General features: G+C 38.8%; 1 protein-coding gene across 3 annotated transcripts in view; it reads left to right on the forward strand.

Annotated features, from left to right (window-relative positions):
• Positions 1–5,775: 5,775 nt before the first annotated feature.
• Positions 5,776–12,186, forward strand: part of LOC137949994 (phosphatidylserine decarboxylase proenzyme 2-like) — a 113,292-nt gene continuing 106,881 nt past the window's right edge. For 2 of the 3 annotated variants that reach the window (XM_068796309.1, XM_068796310.1), the window contains exons 1-2: positions 5,776–6,044; positions 6,134–6,213. In XM_068796309.1, coding sequence (XP_068652410.1) covers positions 5,859–6,044; positions 6,134–6,213 — 266 coding nt within the window. In that variant the 5' untranslated portion in view covers positions 5,776–5,858. Of the gene's footprint in view, positions 6,045–6,133; positions 6,214–12,186 lie in introns of those variants that run through there. The other variant, XM_068796311.1, reaches the window with a different exon arrangement.

Below are 12,186 nucleotides of genomic sequence, written 5' to 3' on the forward strand. Positions count from 1 at the left end.
TTGAATCAGATACCTTAAATATCTAGATATAAGGAAGAAATTCATAAGAAACGGTTGATATATCTTTATTTTTCGTTTCATGGTTTTTCAATTTTTTTTTTTGTTGTTGAATTTTTTTTTCATCTTTTGATCTCTCTTTCTTGAATATTTTTTTCACACAAAAATTACCATAATATGTGGAACAAAATACATTTTTCTTGTACTTCTTTATATACTTCTCTCCCTCAAGTTGGGGATAAAAAGGATATAGACCAACTTAGACAAAACACAATTGGGAGAAGAAAATCACATGTAGTTACACAACAAAGCTCTAGATACCAGTCAAAATTATCATAGCCTAAAACACACTCTGCTCAATTTTAAAGGCGAAAAAATTGGCTAACTTTAGGGCTAAACAAATCACCTCTTGGGTGAAGAACAAAAGACTTGACTCAAGTTGGATATTAAACATACTCATATACTTTTTAGGTAGTGAGTCTAAGCATTGTTCTAAAGTGGTAAAAACCTAAGATGATAAAATTAAGAAATACTAGAGAAAAACAACTTTAATCGAAAAAATGCAGTTATGCAACACTCGTACTTCCAAAGTGACATTTTTTAGAGTTAACGATGCGAGAATACATAACCAATTAACACAAACATAAAACTTGAAAACAACATTGAAGCAAGATATTGCATATTTTGAATGAGTACATCATGGAGTGATGAAGTCTGACAAAAAACTCTCTTTGGAAATTTTGATATCGATAACCCTAAAAATATAGCTTAGAATTACAAACTGTTTGTTGCTCAAGAAAATAGACTCAAAGATCTTTACATTGATATCTAATTTGAGATAAAAATATTTGTTCTTGAATCTTTTGTGATCTCTTGATTTTCTTTGTTCTGTAGCTTGACCCTTGCCAACTCTAATGCGAATATCTCCTTAAATATAAAACAGATTGACATAAAATTTCCTCCTTCATATACTAGACTTCAATAGATTTCATCCAAGTATAATGTTTCTTTATAAAATATATTTCTATTGAGATTAAAAAACCTGATAGATTTAGGACTTTGTAATCTGGCTTAACTGAGTATTATTTCTTCTTTGGCTAGCATGACCATTGATCCTTGTGAGGTTGATATGTGTAGAATATAGAAAAGTAGAATAATATTGTTGTGATTATCATTGATCAGGTGTATACTATTTATAGAATTACAACAGAGACAATAAGTAATTACAACTCTACAATTTGAGTCATGTCTCTAATTCAATCACTTACAATTTGAGTTTGTTTTTGTTTCAATCACCTTTTATCTTTATCTCTATCATGCCCTCACAAGATGGAGCTCCGAGAGGAGAGTCCAATCTTGATCTTCAAAAAGAGGAAGCGTGTTCTCGGAAGTGGTTTGGATAGAGCAATGACACTGGTAGCGGGTGAGAAGAGTAGTGACATTGGAGGCGGATGGAATTACATCATCCAGTTGAAGAGCATTAGCACCGGAGGCGGTTGGGGCGGATGGAATCTCATTATCCGGTGGAAGGACAATGGTTGGGGCGGACAAAATCACATTGTCCGGATGGGATGAAGAGGATCTATAGTGAGGTTTTTTTTTTTTTAAATATATATATTTTGCACATGCGCGGGATGAGGTGTCGGGGGGATTTATGTCGTTGTTGTGGTTCAATCAAGAAATGTTTTGGTACAACGCCAGTGAGGGTATTGGTAGGCAACGAATTGAGATCAATGGCGGCAGAAAAAGCGATGCACAGAGGGGGGGGGGGGGGGGGGGGGGGGGGGGGGGGTGGAGGAGTTATGTGTTGTGACACTAGCGATTGTGGTTACAGGCTAGAAGCGACGAACTGAGACTAGTGGCGGTAGGCGGTGACGACACGGGGAAGTTCGAAAATAGAAAAGGAGGGAGTTCGACGACAAGGCTTTTTTTTTTTGGAGAATATCGTCGACGAGATTTTACCATGACAAAGCTATTTAGAGAAACGGAGTAAGGGAAGAGAAAAGGGAAGAGAAAAGTACCAAGTATGGGCGACGACAGTTGGCTGCAAGTGACAACAGCTACTTCTGAGAAGGATTTCCAATTATGGCAAACTGGTTCTAATTAATTGATCAGGAGCTTTGATACCATGTAGAATATACGAATGTAAAATAATGTTGTCGTGATTATCATTGATAAGGTGTACACTATTTATAGAATTACAACAGAGACAGTAGGTGATTACAACTCTACAATTTGAGTTTGTCTTTGTTTCAATCACCTTTTATCTTTATCTCTATAGTTATCTTTATATTTATCTCTATCAGATAAATATATCTCCCTCTAGAAAATTCAAATTGAGAATCAATTTGATAAGGTAAAAAATAAATTTAAAAATATTTATTTTGACATATAAATCTCTATATAAAGACTCGTTCATGACGGCTTAAGCTGCTTGAAAAGTGATGTTTTATGTTGTTGCTCAAACCTCTCTTGCAGTTGAACCTTTGCTACTTTAAATATCGATTTCTTTTTGTAGAAAACTCCGATTGCCAAACTTTATTTTTGTATTGGAAAGTAGACTCAAAGATATTTTTTTAATATATAATTTTTAATATGAAAAGTTCAATACAAAGGTGTGAATACAAAGAAACCAACGGGTATTGGGACATAAAAGAAAGAAAAAAGAAAAAATATAAATCTAAATTACTAGAGATGATAGATCAAAAAAGGATGACATTATCTTTGTGGGTTAAACGAGTTAACTCACAGAATCTGCTTTGATACCATTTTGAATTTCTTGAAAAGAGAAAGATTTCACTAACTTGTTGTAATTTGAGTATATGAACCTCTATTTATAATAGAGGAAACAAGTAAAATCCAATTACAATTAAACTACCCTTGTCCTAGTTACAACCAAAGTTAAACACTAAAAGATAAGTCTTAGAACAATTGAACAAATGAATATAAATAAAAGACCAACATAACTAAAACACCTTTAATCGAGACTCTTCAGTAAGACCTTCTCTTGTGAGATTCAATAATAATTCTAACTTTGTGAGACTTCTTACTGTGAGAGTCATGTAAGACTCTTCTATATCTGCTCTTCGACACTCCAACTCTTTCATATTAGATTGTTATTACATAGAAGGATTAAAGCATGATTTAATTAACAATAACCAATTTTGGGATAAAGGTAATACAATATCATTTGAAAAATGAGAAATGCTTGGTAAAGAATAAAAACAATGAAACCTTATTAGAGGGCCATATAAGTAGATATTCCTGTGGTAAATATCCTCGACTTACCTTCTACTAGTGCAGTAGATTTGTATGCAAACATAGATGAGTCTTGGTTATGGCATAAGGGGTTATGACATATAGGAATAAACTCCTTGAACAAATTGGCAAGGAAAAACTTAGTGAGAGGACTACCAAATAAAAAATTTGTAAAAGGAAAACCTTGTAATGCTTGCCAACTTGGGAAGTAAAAAATAAATTCATTTCAATCAAAAAACATACTTTACTACTAGACCTCTACAACTAATCCACATGGATTTAGTTAGATCTACTCATACCTTAAGCTTAAGTTTGAAGTGTCTCACCCTAGTGCTTTTGGATGACTTTTTTGGGTTTACATGGGTAGATTTTTTAGCAAACAAGAATGATGCATTTCCAGGCTTTGAAAATTATGTGAAAAATTGCAAAAAGAACAAGGCTACAACATTATCAAAATCAGGAGTGACCATGGAGGAGAATTTCAGAATTCACTTAGAGGACTATTTTACTCAACATGGTATAGAACATACATTTCCAGCTTCTCGAACTCATCAACAAAATGGTATTGTTAAGAGGAAGAATAGAACGTTAATTGAAATGGCTAGGTCTATGTTACATGCATACTATTTGCCTCACAAAATTTGACCAAAACTGTAAATATAGCTTGCTAAATTGTGAACTGTGCAAGTATTAGACCCCATCTCAATAAAACTCCTTGTGAGTTGTATATGGGCAACCTTCCCTATATAACCTACTTTAGAGCCTTTAGATGTAAAGTATTTTTATCAAGAGAACTAAAAAAGAAATTAAGGAAGTTTAACTCTAGGGCTGATATATGAATATTCCTAGGTTTCATCTATATTATTTATAACAAAACATCTATGAAAGTTATGGAGTTGGTACATGTTGAATTTGATGAATTAGATCCATCAAGTACAACACCAACTCCAATTTTTTATAACGTAGAGGAAGCCCCTTTTGATCAATTAAGAGGTTCCCAATATCAAGAACAAAATCTTGAAGAGAATCCAAGGGACATGAATAACTAAAAGGAACGTCCTACCGAGCCAAAGAACTATAGGTTCCTGATTGATCACCCCTTAGATAAAATAACTGGTGACTCCCAAAGAAAAATTGCAATTAAAAGAACAACTTATGAACACATGGCAAATAGTGCCATTATTTCTCAATTATAGTTTAAGTGTTTTGTGGAGGCCGAAAAAGGATTTTTTTTTGGCTAAAGGCAACGTAGGAAGAACTTAACTAATTGGAAAGGAATCAAGTTTGGACTCTAGTATCTAGAACCAAAACCAATAAGTGATAAGAACTTAATGAGTTTTTAGAAACAACACCGATGAAGGAAACAAAATTTTGTGAAACAAAGATAAGTTAGTTGCCAAAAGATATAAGCAATAAGAAAGAATGGACTTTGAAGAAATCTAGGGTACTCCGACTTCTAATTTTGCTAATGCAAAATTGGCAGGATGAGTACTAGTGGTAGTTGTTAATTACTTGAAGACACGTTTGCCTCTTGGTTTTCCAAGAAACAACACTTAGTTGCCATGCCTACCACCAAAGTTGAGTATATCACTGCTGAAAATTGTTGTGCACAACTTCTATGGATGAAACCACAATTAGGGGATTCTGCTTTAGAGCAAAATAAAATGTCTCTCTATTATGACAACATGAGTATAATAAGCCTAAGTAAGACCCGATTCACTACTCTTAGGTCAAAACACAAAGAAATTAGACACCACTTCATACGAGAGTTCGTTCAAACCAAGGTAATAAAATTTGAATTTATTCCTAATAAAACCATTAAAATTTGATAGATTCTCCAAACTAAGAGGCAAACTAGGCATGAACAACCCTTCTTAGTCCAATTATCTGAATTTTCATAGATCTAAAAAGCATATCCCATTCTTATTATCAAAGAAATATGAAATTAAAAGAAAAACCTCAATTTTGGCATGCCTTATATTGCACGATCGATCAATGAACATCGATTGATCGATCAATCATGGAAAAATCCTACTTAAATCAGGGTTTGCCCTATCGTGAACGGGTTTCACAAACTCAAAACAAAAAAAGGTGACAGAGAAACCCTAAATAGTAATATTTATAACCTTCTACCATGGCTATTTCATATACGCTTAAAGCTTGACTACCCGTGCTAAAGGAGTGTGCTTGTTTCCTAAGTGGCGTTCATGTGTGACTCATCACCACTTATCCTAACCCGTTCCATGTCACTCAACGTGGAACACGTTGTCTCTAGAAGTCTTTTGACCTTTTTTGTTTATTTTAATCCGATCGGTGGCCTGCTCAAGAAACAAAAAACACAGTAGATCAGAAGCCGTTTACGGATGTGATTTTTCAACGGTATGTACTTTCAGTAAATTAATGGTAGTTTCGTTATAATGTGCAGTTTCACGGCCTATCTTCTTCTCCAAAAAAAAAAAAAAGCCAAAACGAGACAAAAATCTGAAATCCAGACCAATCGGCTCCATCCGCGAAGCAGAATTAACTTTTAGAAAGAAGGAACGACAAGGTGTCGTAGACATCAGAGCTCGCCGGAGTTTCACAGAGGTCAAGTTTCTGGTCAAATGGGGCACAGGCACTCGAAATCGGACAGTTCGGGATCCTCTGACGGTTCGGATTCCTCACGTTTTCCCCGATTCCGGCGAAGAATCCGTCTCCATCGTCGAAGAAAAAGCTCCAACTCCACTGGCCAGCGGACGACAATCGTTGTCAAGGATTTCGTCGGAATTGCGCGAATTCAACTAATTGAAGTATCTTCGCGTTACCTTCTCTATCCGTATCCATGTCGTTACTGTTAGCTGTTAGTTTTCTTAGAAGAACTTCTGGTTCTTGTTTGCAGGCCGAGATGAAGTTCAGGGACCGCTGGTTTGCTTGCATTTCCTTGGGTGAGAGGACGTATCGGACTGTGAAATCTGATTAGTTAAGCTCTCTAACTCGGTTCTGGCTTCTTGACTTGTGGGTTTAGACGTTGGTTTGGATCTTTGTTTTCTGTTTGTCAGTCCTGCGAACTGCTCAAACTTTGCTGTGTTTATTTTTATGACTGCTGTTTGTTAACGTTTATAAAACGGAGGTAATGAGGCGCATTTTGACTATGGTGACCGATATTTACGCTCCCTAATATGGTTAGTTTTTTATTTTCTAATTCAGGTTTAATTTCCGCATTAATTGAATGTAACTGAAAAATCCACGTCAAACTAGTCCTTTTAATAGCACAAGTGCTCCTATATTATCTTCATCAATGAAAACTTACTATGTTTTCCGTGTTTGGTGGAGCTGCGAATCTGTCTTTTAGCTTTTCTCGAATCTACCTGGCTTTACCTTTTTTTTTCTCACTCTGTATATACCCCTCCTATTTTAACTGCTTTTTATAGTTTTCAAGTATACCTTCTTCAACTATCCAAGAATTTTTTGTTTTTACAGTTACTTTTTTATAAACATTGTAACTTTTTGTAATCATTGAGTTACATTTTATGGACCTGCTTAATGGCTAAGAGTTTTAATTTCATTTTACAAATTTACTATATTGTCACTGTTTTTTTCTAGCTAAGGTGAATTGCAGTGAGCTGGAAATGATCAATATATGTTCTCCAGCTTGAAGGGCAGAGTTGTAAATTTTGTTTTTTTGAACAATGAATATTTATAAAAGTGAAAGGGAGAGAATACAGCAGAACAAATGCTCCAAATACTGCAAACACAATTAGGCTGCCGAGGCCGGCTTCCATGCACAAGATGTTGTTTCTCAACCCCCTCTCTAGCAAGGGAACCAACAAAACTATTTGCTGATCAAATGGATGCTAAAGCAAATGTGTGGAGCTTCATCAAAGTATCTCCAAAGACACTTTAGAGATTCAAGATTTTTAGAAAACCAGCTAATGACAACCATAGAATCCCTGTCCACTTCAAGTAGGACCTTGAATTCCTGCATGAATATCTTTAAACCCACAAAGGAGAGATCTAAAATCATCTTCCGTAGCATCAGTCACATCTAGAGGGCCTGGGCAAGTGAGGAAGAATTTCCTCATCGTCATTCCAGAGTCAAAAGCTAGGAGGATATTACCATTAGGAGATCTGAAAACACCACCACATCCAGAGAGCCCCCGGAAGCCCTTTAGAGCTCTCATTAAAATTTTGCTTCATTGGCTCAACAGTTGGAGGAGTCCAAGAAGCAATCGTAGACGGAGAAGTACATGTTTGATACATTGAACCGCTTTCTCTTGATAGGCATGCTGGAAAAATCATGAAATTCTTTTCTTAAACATGCCCATGAAAGAATCTGGTTGGCTTTTTCAATGACACCACCCAAAGAGAGAGAGATGACCTACTAATGTTTGTTTCTTTCCATATAATCCACTGACTAACACCAAGGGATGTTGTACAGTGGTTTGCCCAATTCCACAAAGGGTGATCAAATGTATTGATGTATGGATTCCTTAAAAGAAGATAGAAAACAAAGACAAATGCCAATGCATGTTATACTGGACCCCCAAACTTTCAAGGAGAAAGGGCAGTGTAAAAGGAGATGGTCAATGAATTTGTTTCAGCCCCACAAAGGAGATAACGGAGAATTTACCATTAGAAGAGTTTTTCAAATGATTTTATCATGGGATTGATGCAGGATATAGAATTTCTCAAGCTCACAAAATAGTCTACTAGATGAGAGGGCTGTCTTGGTCATGTTGGCCTCTTCGGAACTATAGATCCCAGTTTCTAGTACCATCTGCCTAAATATTGATTCTACAATAGAAATTGATGGATTTCTCATGATTCTAAATAGATCTGGATATATTTTTATCTAATTACTTTCACTACATTGGGAACATCTATGTAATTGGTTGTCATGGTAGGGAAGAGAATGGACTGTGAGCACAGAAAATTGAAGGAGCGAGATCTAGAAAAAACAAAGAAGAAAAGAGCAGAAAGAAGAAGCGTGGGAGATTGATAGTATGAGAAAGAGACCGAGTGAGATATGGATCGAGAAGCTCTGTGTCAAAAGTCTTCCCCCTCTCCCGCATAGCATAAGCAACTCAGAGAAGGGGAAAAAAGACGAGAAATCCATCAAAATGGGAAAGAGCATAGTGATGGAGAATCTGGAGGGCTTGATCCTGATTTGGATCGAAGGTTGGATGTTGCCTTTGATGCCTTCACTGAAATACCACCAGCTCCTATAACTCTAGCAAACATTGCAATAGTTGCAGAAAATGACTAGCAAACGGTTAAAACCAAGAGGCGGCCACCTATGAGATGGTTATGGGGATCCGCCTTCCTAATTCTGTTGGCATGCCTTGCGCATGTCCCATGGTGCCTATGGCTCGAGCGAAATAACCGGAGATTCAACTCCAAGGCTAGCACCCCTAATAATACAACTTTTTAGGAAGTGGGCCTTTTCTCGAGTTGGTTACATACTAGGAAGGAGTTTGCCTCTCTATCGAGCGTTTCCCTTCTGGGAAATTGGGGTTTGATTGTGCATATGGCGTGCCCCTGCAAGAATCCGGTTATGGCCATCTGGGATCCTCCCCCTTACGACTGCATCAAACTCAAATTTGATGGCAGTGTTTTAGGCTGTCTTGGGCCGGCTGGAGCTGGTGGTGTTTTCAGAGACAGTAGTGGAGATCCTATTCTATCCTATGTTGGGCCGGTGGGTATTGTTGATTCAAATACTGCTGAAGTGAGTGCTCTTTTATTCGGCCTTCAAATCTTTAAAGAGCGGCTTCATGGCAAGCTGCTTATTGAAGGAGACTCAAAGACTGTCATCAGTTGGTGTTCAAAAGATAGCTCCCCCCCTTGGCGCAACTGGCCAATCACTGATTGTATTGCTGACATTGTGTCATCCATTCATTGTAATTGGAACCTCGTTCCTAGATCAGCCAATTCTTTGGCTGATAAATTGGCAAAATTCGGAACTTTCCAGCAATCTCTTAGTATTTGGGAAGACTTCCCCTCTTGTAATTTTCTCGTTTGAGCTCTCATAATTAAATTCAGCATCATTTCAAAAAAAAAAAAAAAAAAAAAACTAGAGGTGGTTATGGAGGGACCAACGAGATAGGAAGGATGCCGTTTTCTCCTTCCGATATGGTACCACCACCTAATACCTGAGGAGAATCAGAGACTGCTTGGGCATGGAGAATCAGATAACTGTTTGCATAGGCTAAAAAAAATCGTTCATCTCTATTCCCAATTTCGCATGCGGGTCATTCATCAGGCAATTCAAACTTACCTGCTTCGATCGGCACTCCAAAAACATTATGAAAAAATTGTGGATTGGCGATCTTTTTTCCGACCTCTCCACCTTCACAGATAAGCTAACCAAGGAATGCAAAATCGCTCAGTGTCACCCTGGTACCATCATGGCCGGAATCTAGATACAGGAAGCTATCTCCTCTAGGTTTGGATGGACTATATTCAAAGACCACCTACGAAACCTCTCCCCTTCCAAAAACCCTTCTCATCCCCCCCAACACTGCTACAATGGCGTCACCCTTCCCTAATCTTGTCCCCACTATCGAGCCTACAATTCCAACTCTACTACCATCGCCCACTCCAACTACCATCTGTGACCCTTCAGGAGCACCTACCAACAATCTCACTCTATCTATCCAATCTTTAATTGATGACCATGAAAGACTTGCCAACTCTTTGATTGTTACCACTTCTTGTCAATCCGCTGACGGACACTCTATCATCATTTGGAGATCCAGCCTGGTTCATCTTCAAAACCTTCTAGACAATCCTATTTAGGACCCTCTAAATGGCTGCTCTGTTTTGACTCATCTGATGACCTATTATCGATTGTCGCCCTTACACCTAATCGAAAGGCCAATATTGTTAGCATCAAATGGTGGAATCCAAGCTCCAACGCCTCCAATCTCGGATAGTGGAATTGCATATGGGGTCTCCATGCCGAACTTTGGCATAACCAGACCATCAACATGATTGCAGCTCTCTTTGGCAAGACAATTAAGTTTGACGGCACCACATTGCACATGTTCATACTCGATTTTGCACGAGTCTTCATCTCTCCCACTCAACACTGGACTGATCACAAGATGCTTAAGGTTGTTGTTGGCAGCGTCTTCTTTTGGATCAAGGTTGCCTTCGAGGAGTTTTGTCACACCCTTTCCGACAATGTGGAGCTTGATGGTGGAGAACCCAGTCCGCAGCCTGTGCCGGGTGATGTCCGAGTCAATGATTCAGCCGTTGAACCAGGTAACTGACACCTTTCCTGCCCATTCGTCCACCCAGATTCAAATGCAAGCCCAAGTCCCCATGCTACAGCTGGTTCATGCCTCCCCATTCTCTCCTGGCGACACCTATCCTTGTCAGCCCGTCTCAACCTCTTTTATAAGCCACGTCTTACTCCTCTGTGCATATGCCAAGAACTGTTGATAGACAACCCCTCTGACTAGCCAATCCAGCAACTCAAAGCGCCGCCTTGCAGTTCTGACGCATCCACTAGTTGATGTGTCAACTCAGCTTCCCAAAAAACTCATCGCACATGCCCCTTTCCCTATGCATCATACGTCGCCTCGTACACCTTTTTTGCCTCCACCTCATCTTCCCCAAGAACCACAAACTAACCAGCTGCTTCACCATCCCGAAATGCTGGCCAGCCTTAATACTCCATCATTCAGTCTGACGATCACTGCCATGCATCCACTTCCCTTACAAATCTTTTCTAATCTATCAAACAACTACCTCAAGCCCCCTGTCCACTTCTCAGGATGCTTCCTTGAACTCCTGGCAGCCTAGTTGTAACACTGCTGCAAAATCCTCTTCTGACATTGCCACCTGGAATCCTATCCATCTTCTAAATCTGCCAATCCCATTTCACATATTCCATCCCCCGAAATGAGCAATCCTTCTTCCTTCCTCTTGATCCCTCATCCCAACCACTTTGTTATGCCTTCTTCCGACTGCAATGAACACTCCTATCATCTGCCTTTCCACCAGTACAACTGCTGAAATCTCTATTTCAAACTATCCAGAAAACTTCTCCACCCACTCCCTTACCACTTATCAGAGGAAAGAGAAAAACTCCCTATGCCTATTCTTCAAGGCGAATCCAGCAATGCTACCCAATACCCAACGGAAGCCAATACATTTCACTCCTCCCCAACCGGATGAGAGATCCCGATTGCTTGTTGCCGAGCTTCAAACCGAAAAGAACAAGTACGACTAGGAGACTTGGTGCCAGATGATGGAACTGACAGAACTTATGGGTGTCGAACACAAAGACCCACCCCTGGAACTAATGCAGGAGCTTCAAAGTCTAACGTCAAGAGGAAATGATTTTTACCTCTTGGAACGTTTGTGGAGTTGGTTCAAAGAAAAAGAAAGCAACGATTCGTAGTCTCCTTACTGCGAACAATTCCTCTATCATCATTCTTCAAGAAACCAAAGCTCAATGTATGGACGGCCTTACCGCTCATGACCTTTGGCACTGCCCCACACTTTACTGGATTGCCATGAATGCTATTAGGCTCTTTGGTGGCATTCTCATCCTTTGGAACATGAGTCTGGTAGATGTCTGCAACATCTCTCATGGATCCTATGCCATTGCACTCAATCTTTATGACCGAAGCTCCGGCATTTGGTGGTGTTTGGCTGGTGTTTACGGACACACAAAGTATCATGATCGCAAGTCCTTCATGTACGCTGGCTCTTTGCAGGGGATTTTAGCATCATCCACTTTTGTAATGAAAAATCACCTAGTGCCACTCGCATCTCCTCTTCCATGAGAGGCTTCGCCAACTTCATTGGCTGCTGCAAGTTGGATGAAATCACTACTTCTAGGAAGTCTTTCACGTGGTCAAATGGGCAATCTTCCCGCATTTGTTCTAAACTTGACAGTTTCTTGGCGAATTCTGATTGCCTTTGACTACTTCTGAAAATGCT

This window comes from Aristolochia californica, unplaced genomic scaffold (assembly GCF_029961685.1).
Source record: "Aristolochia californica isolate CCGP_79_NKW_82.1479 unplaced genomic scaffold, dmAriCali1.0.hap1 SCAF_14, whole genome shotgun sequence".
Classification (NCBI taxonomy): Eukaryota; Viridiplantae; Streptophyta; class Magnoliopsida; order Piperales; family Aristolochiaceae; genus Aristolochia; species Aristolochia californica.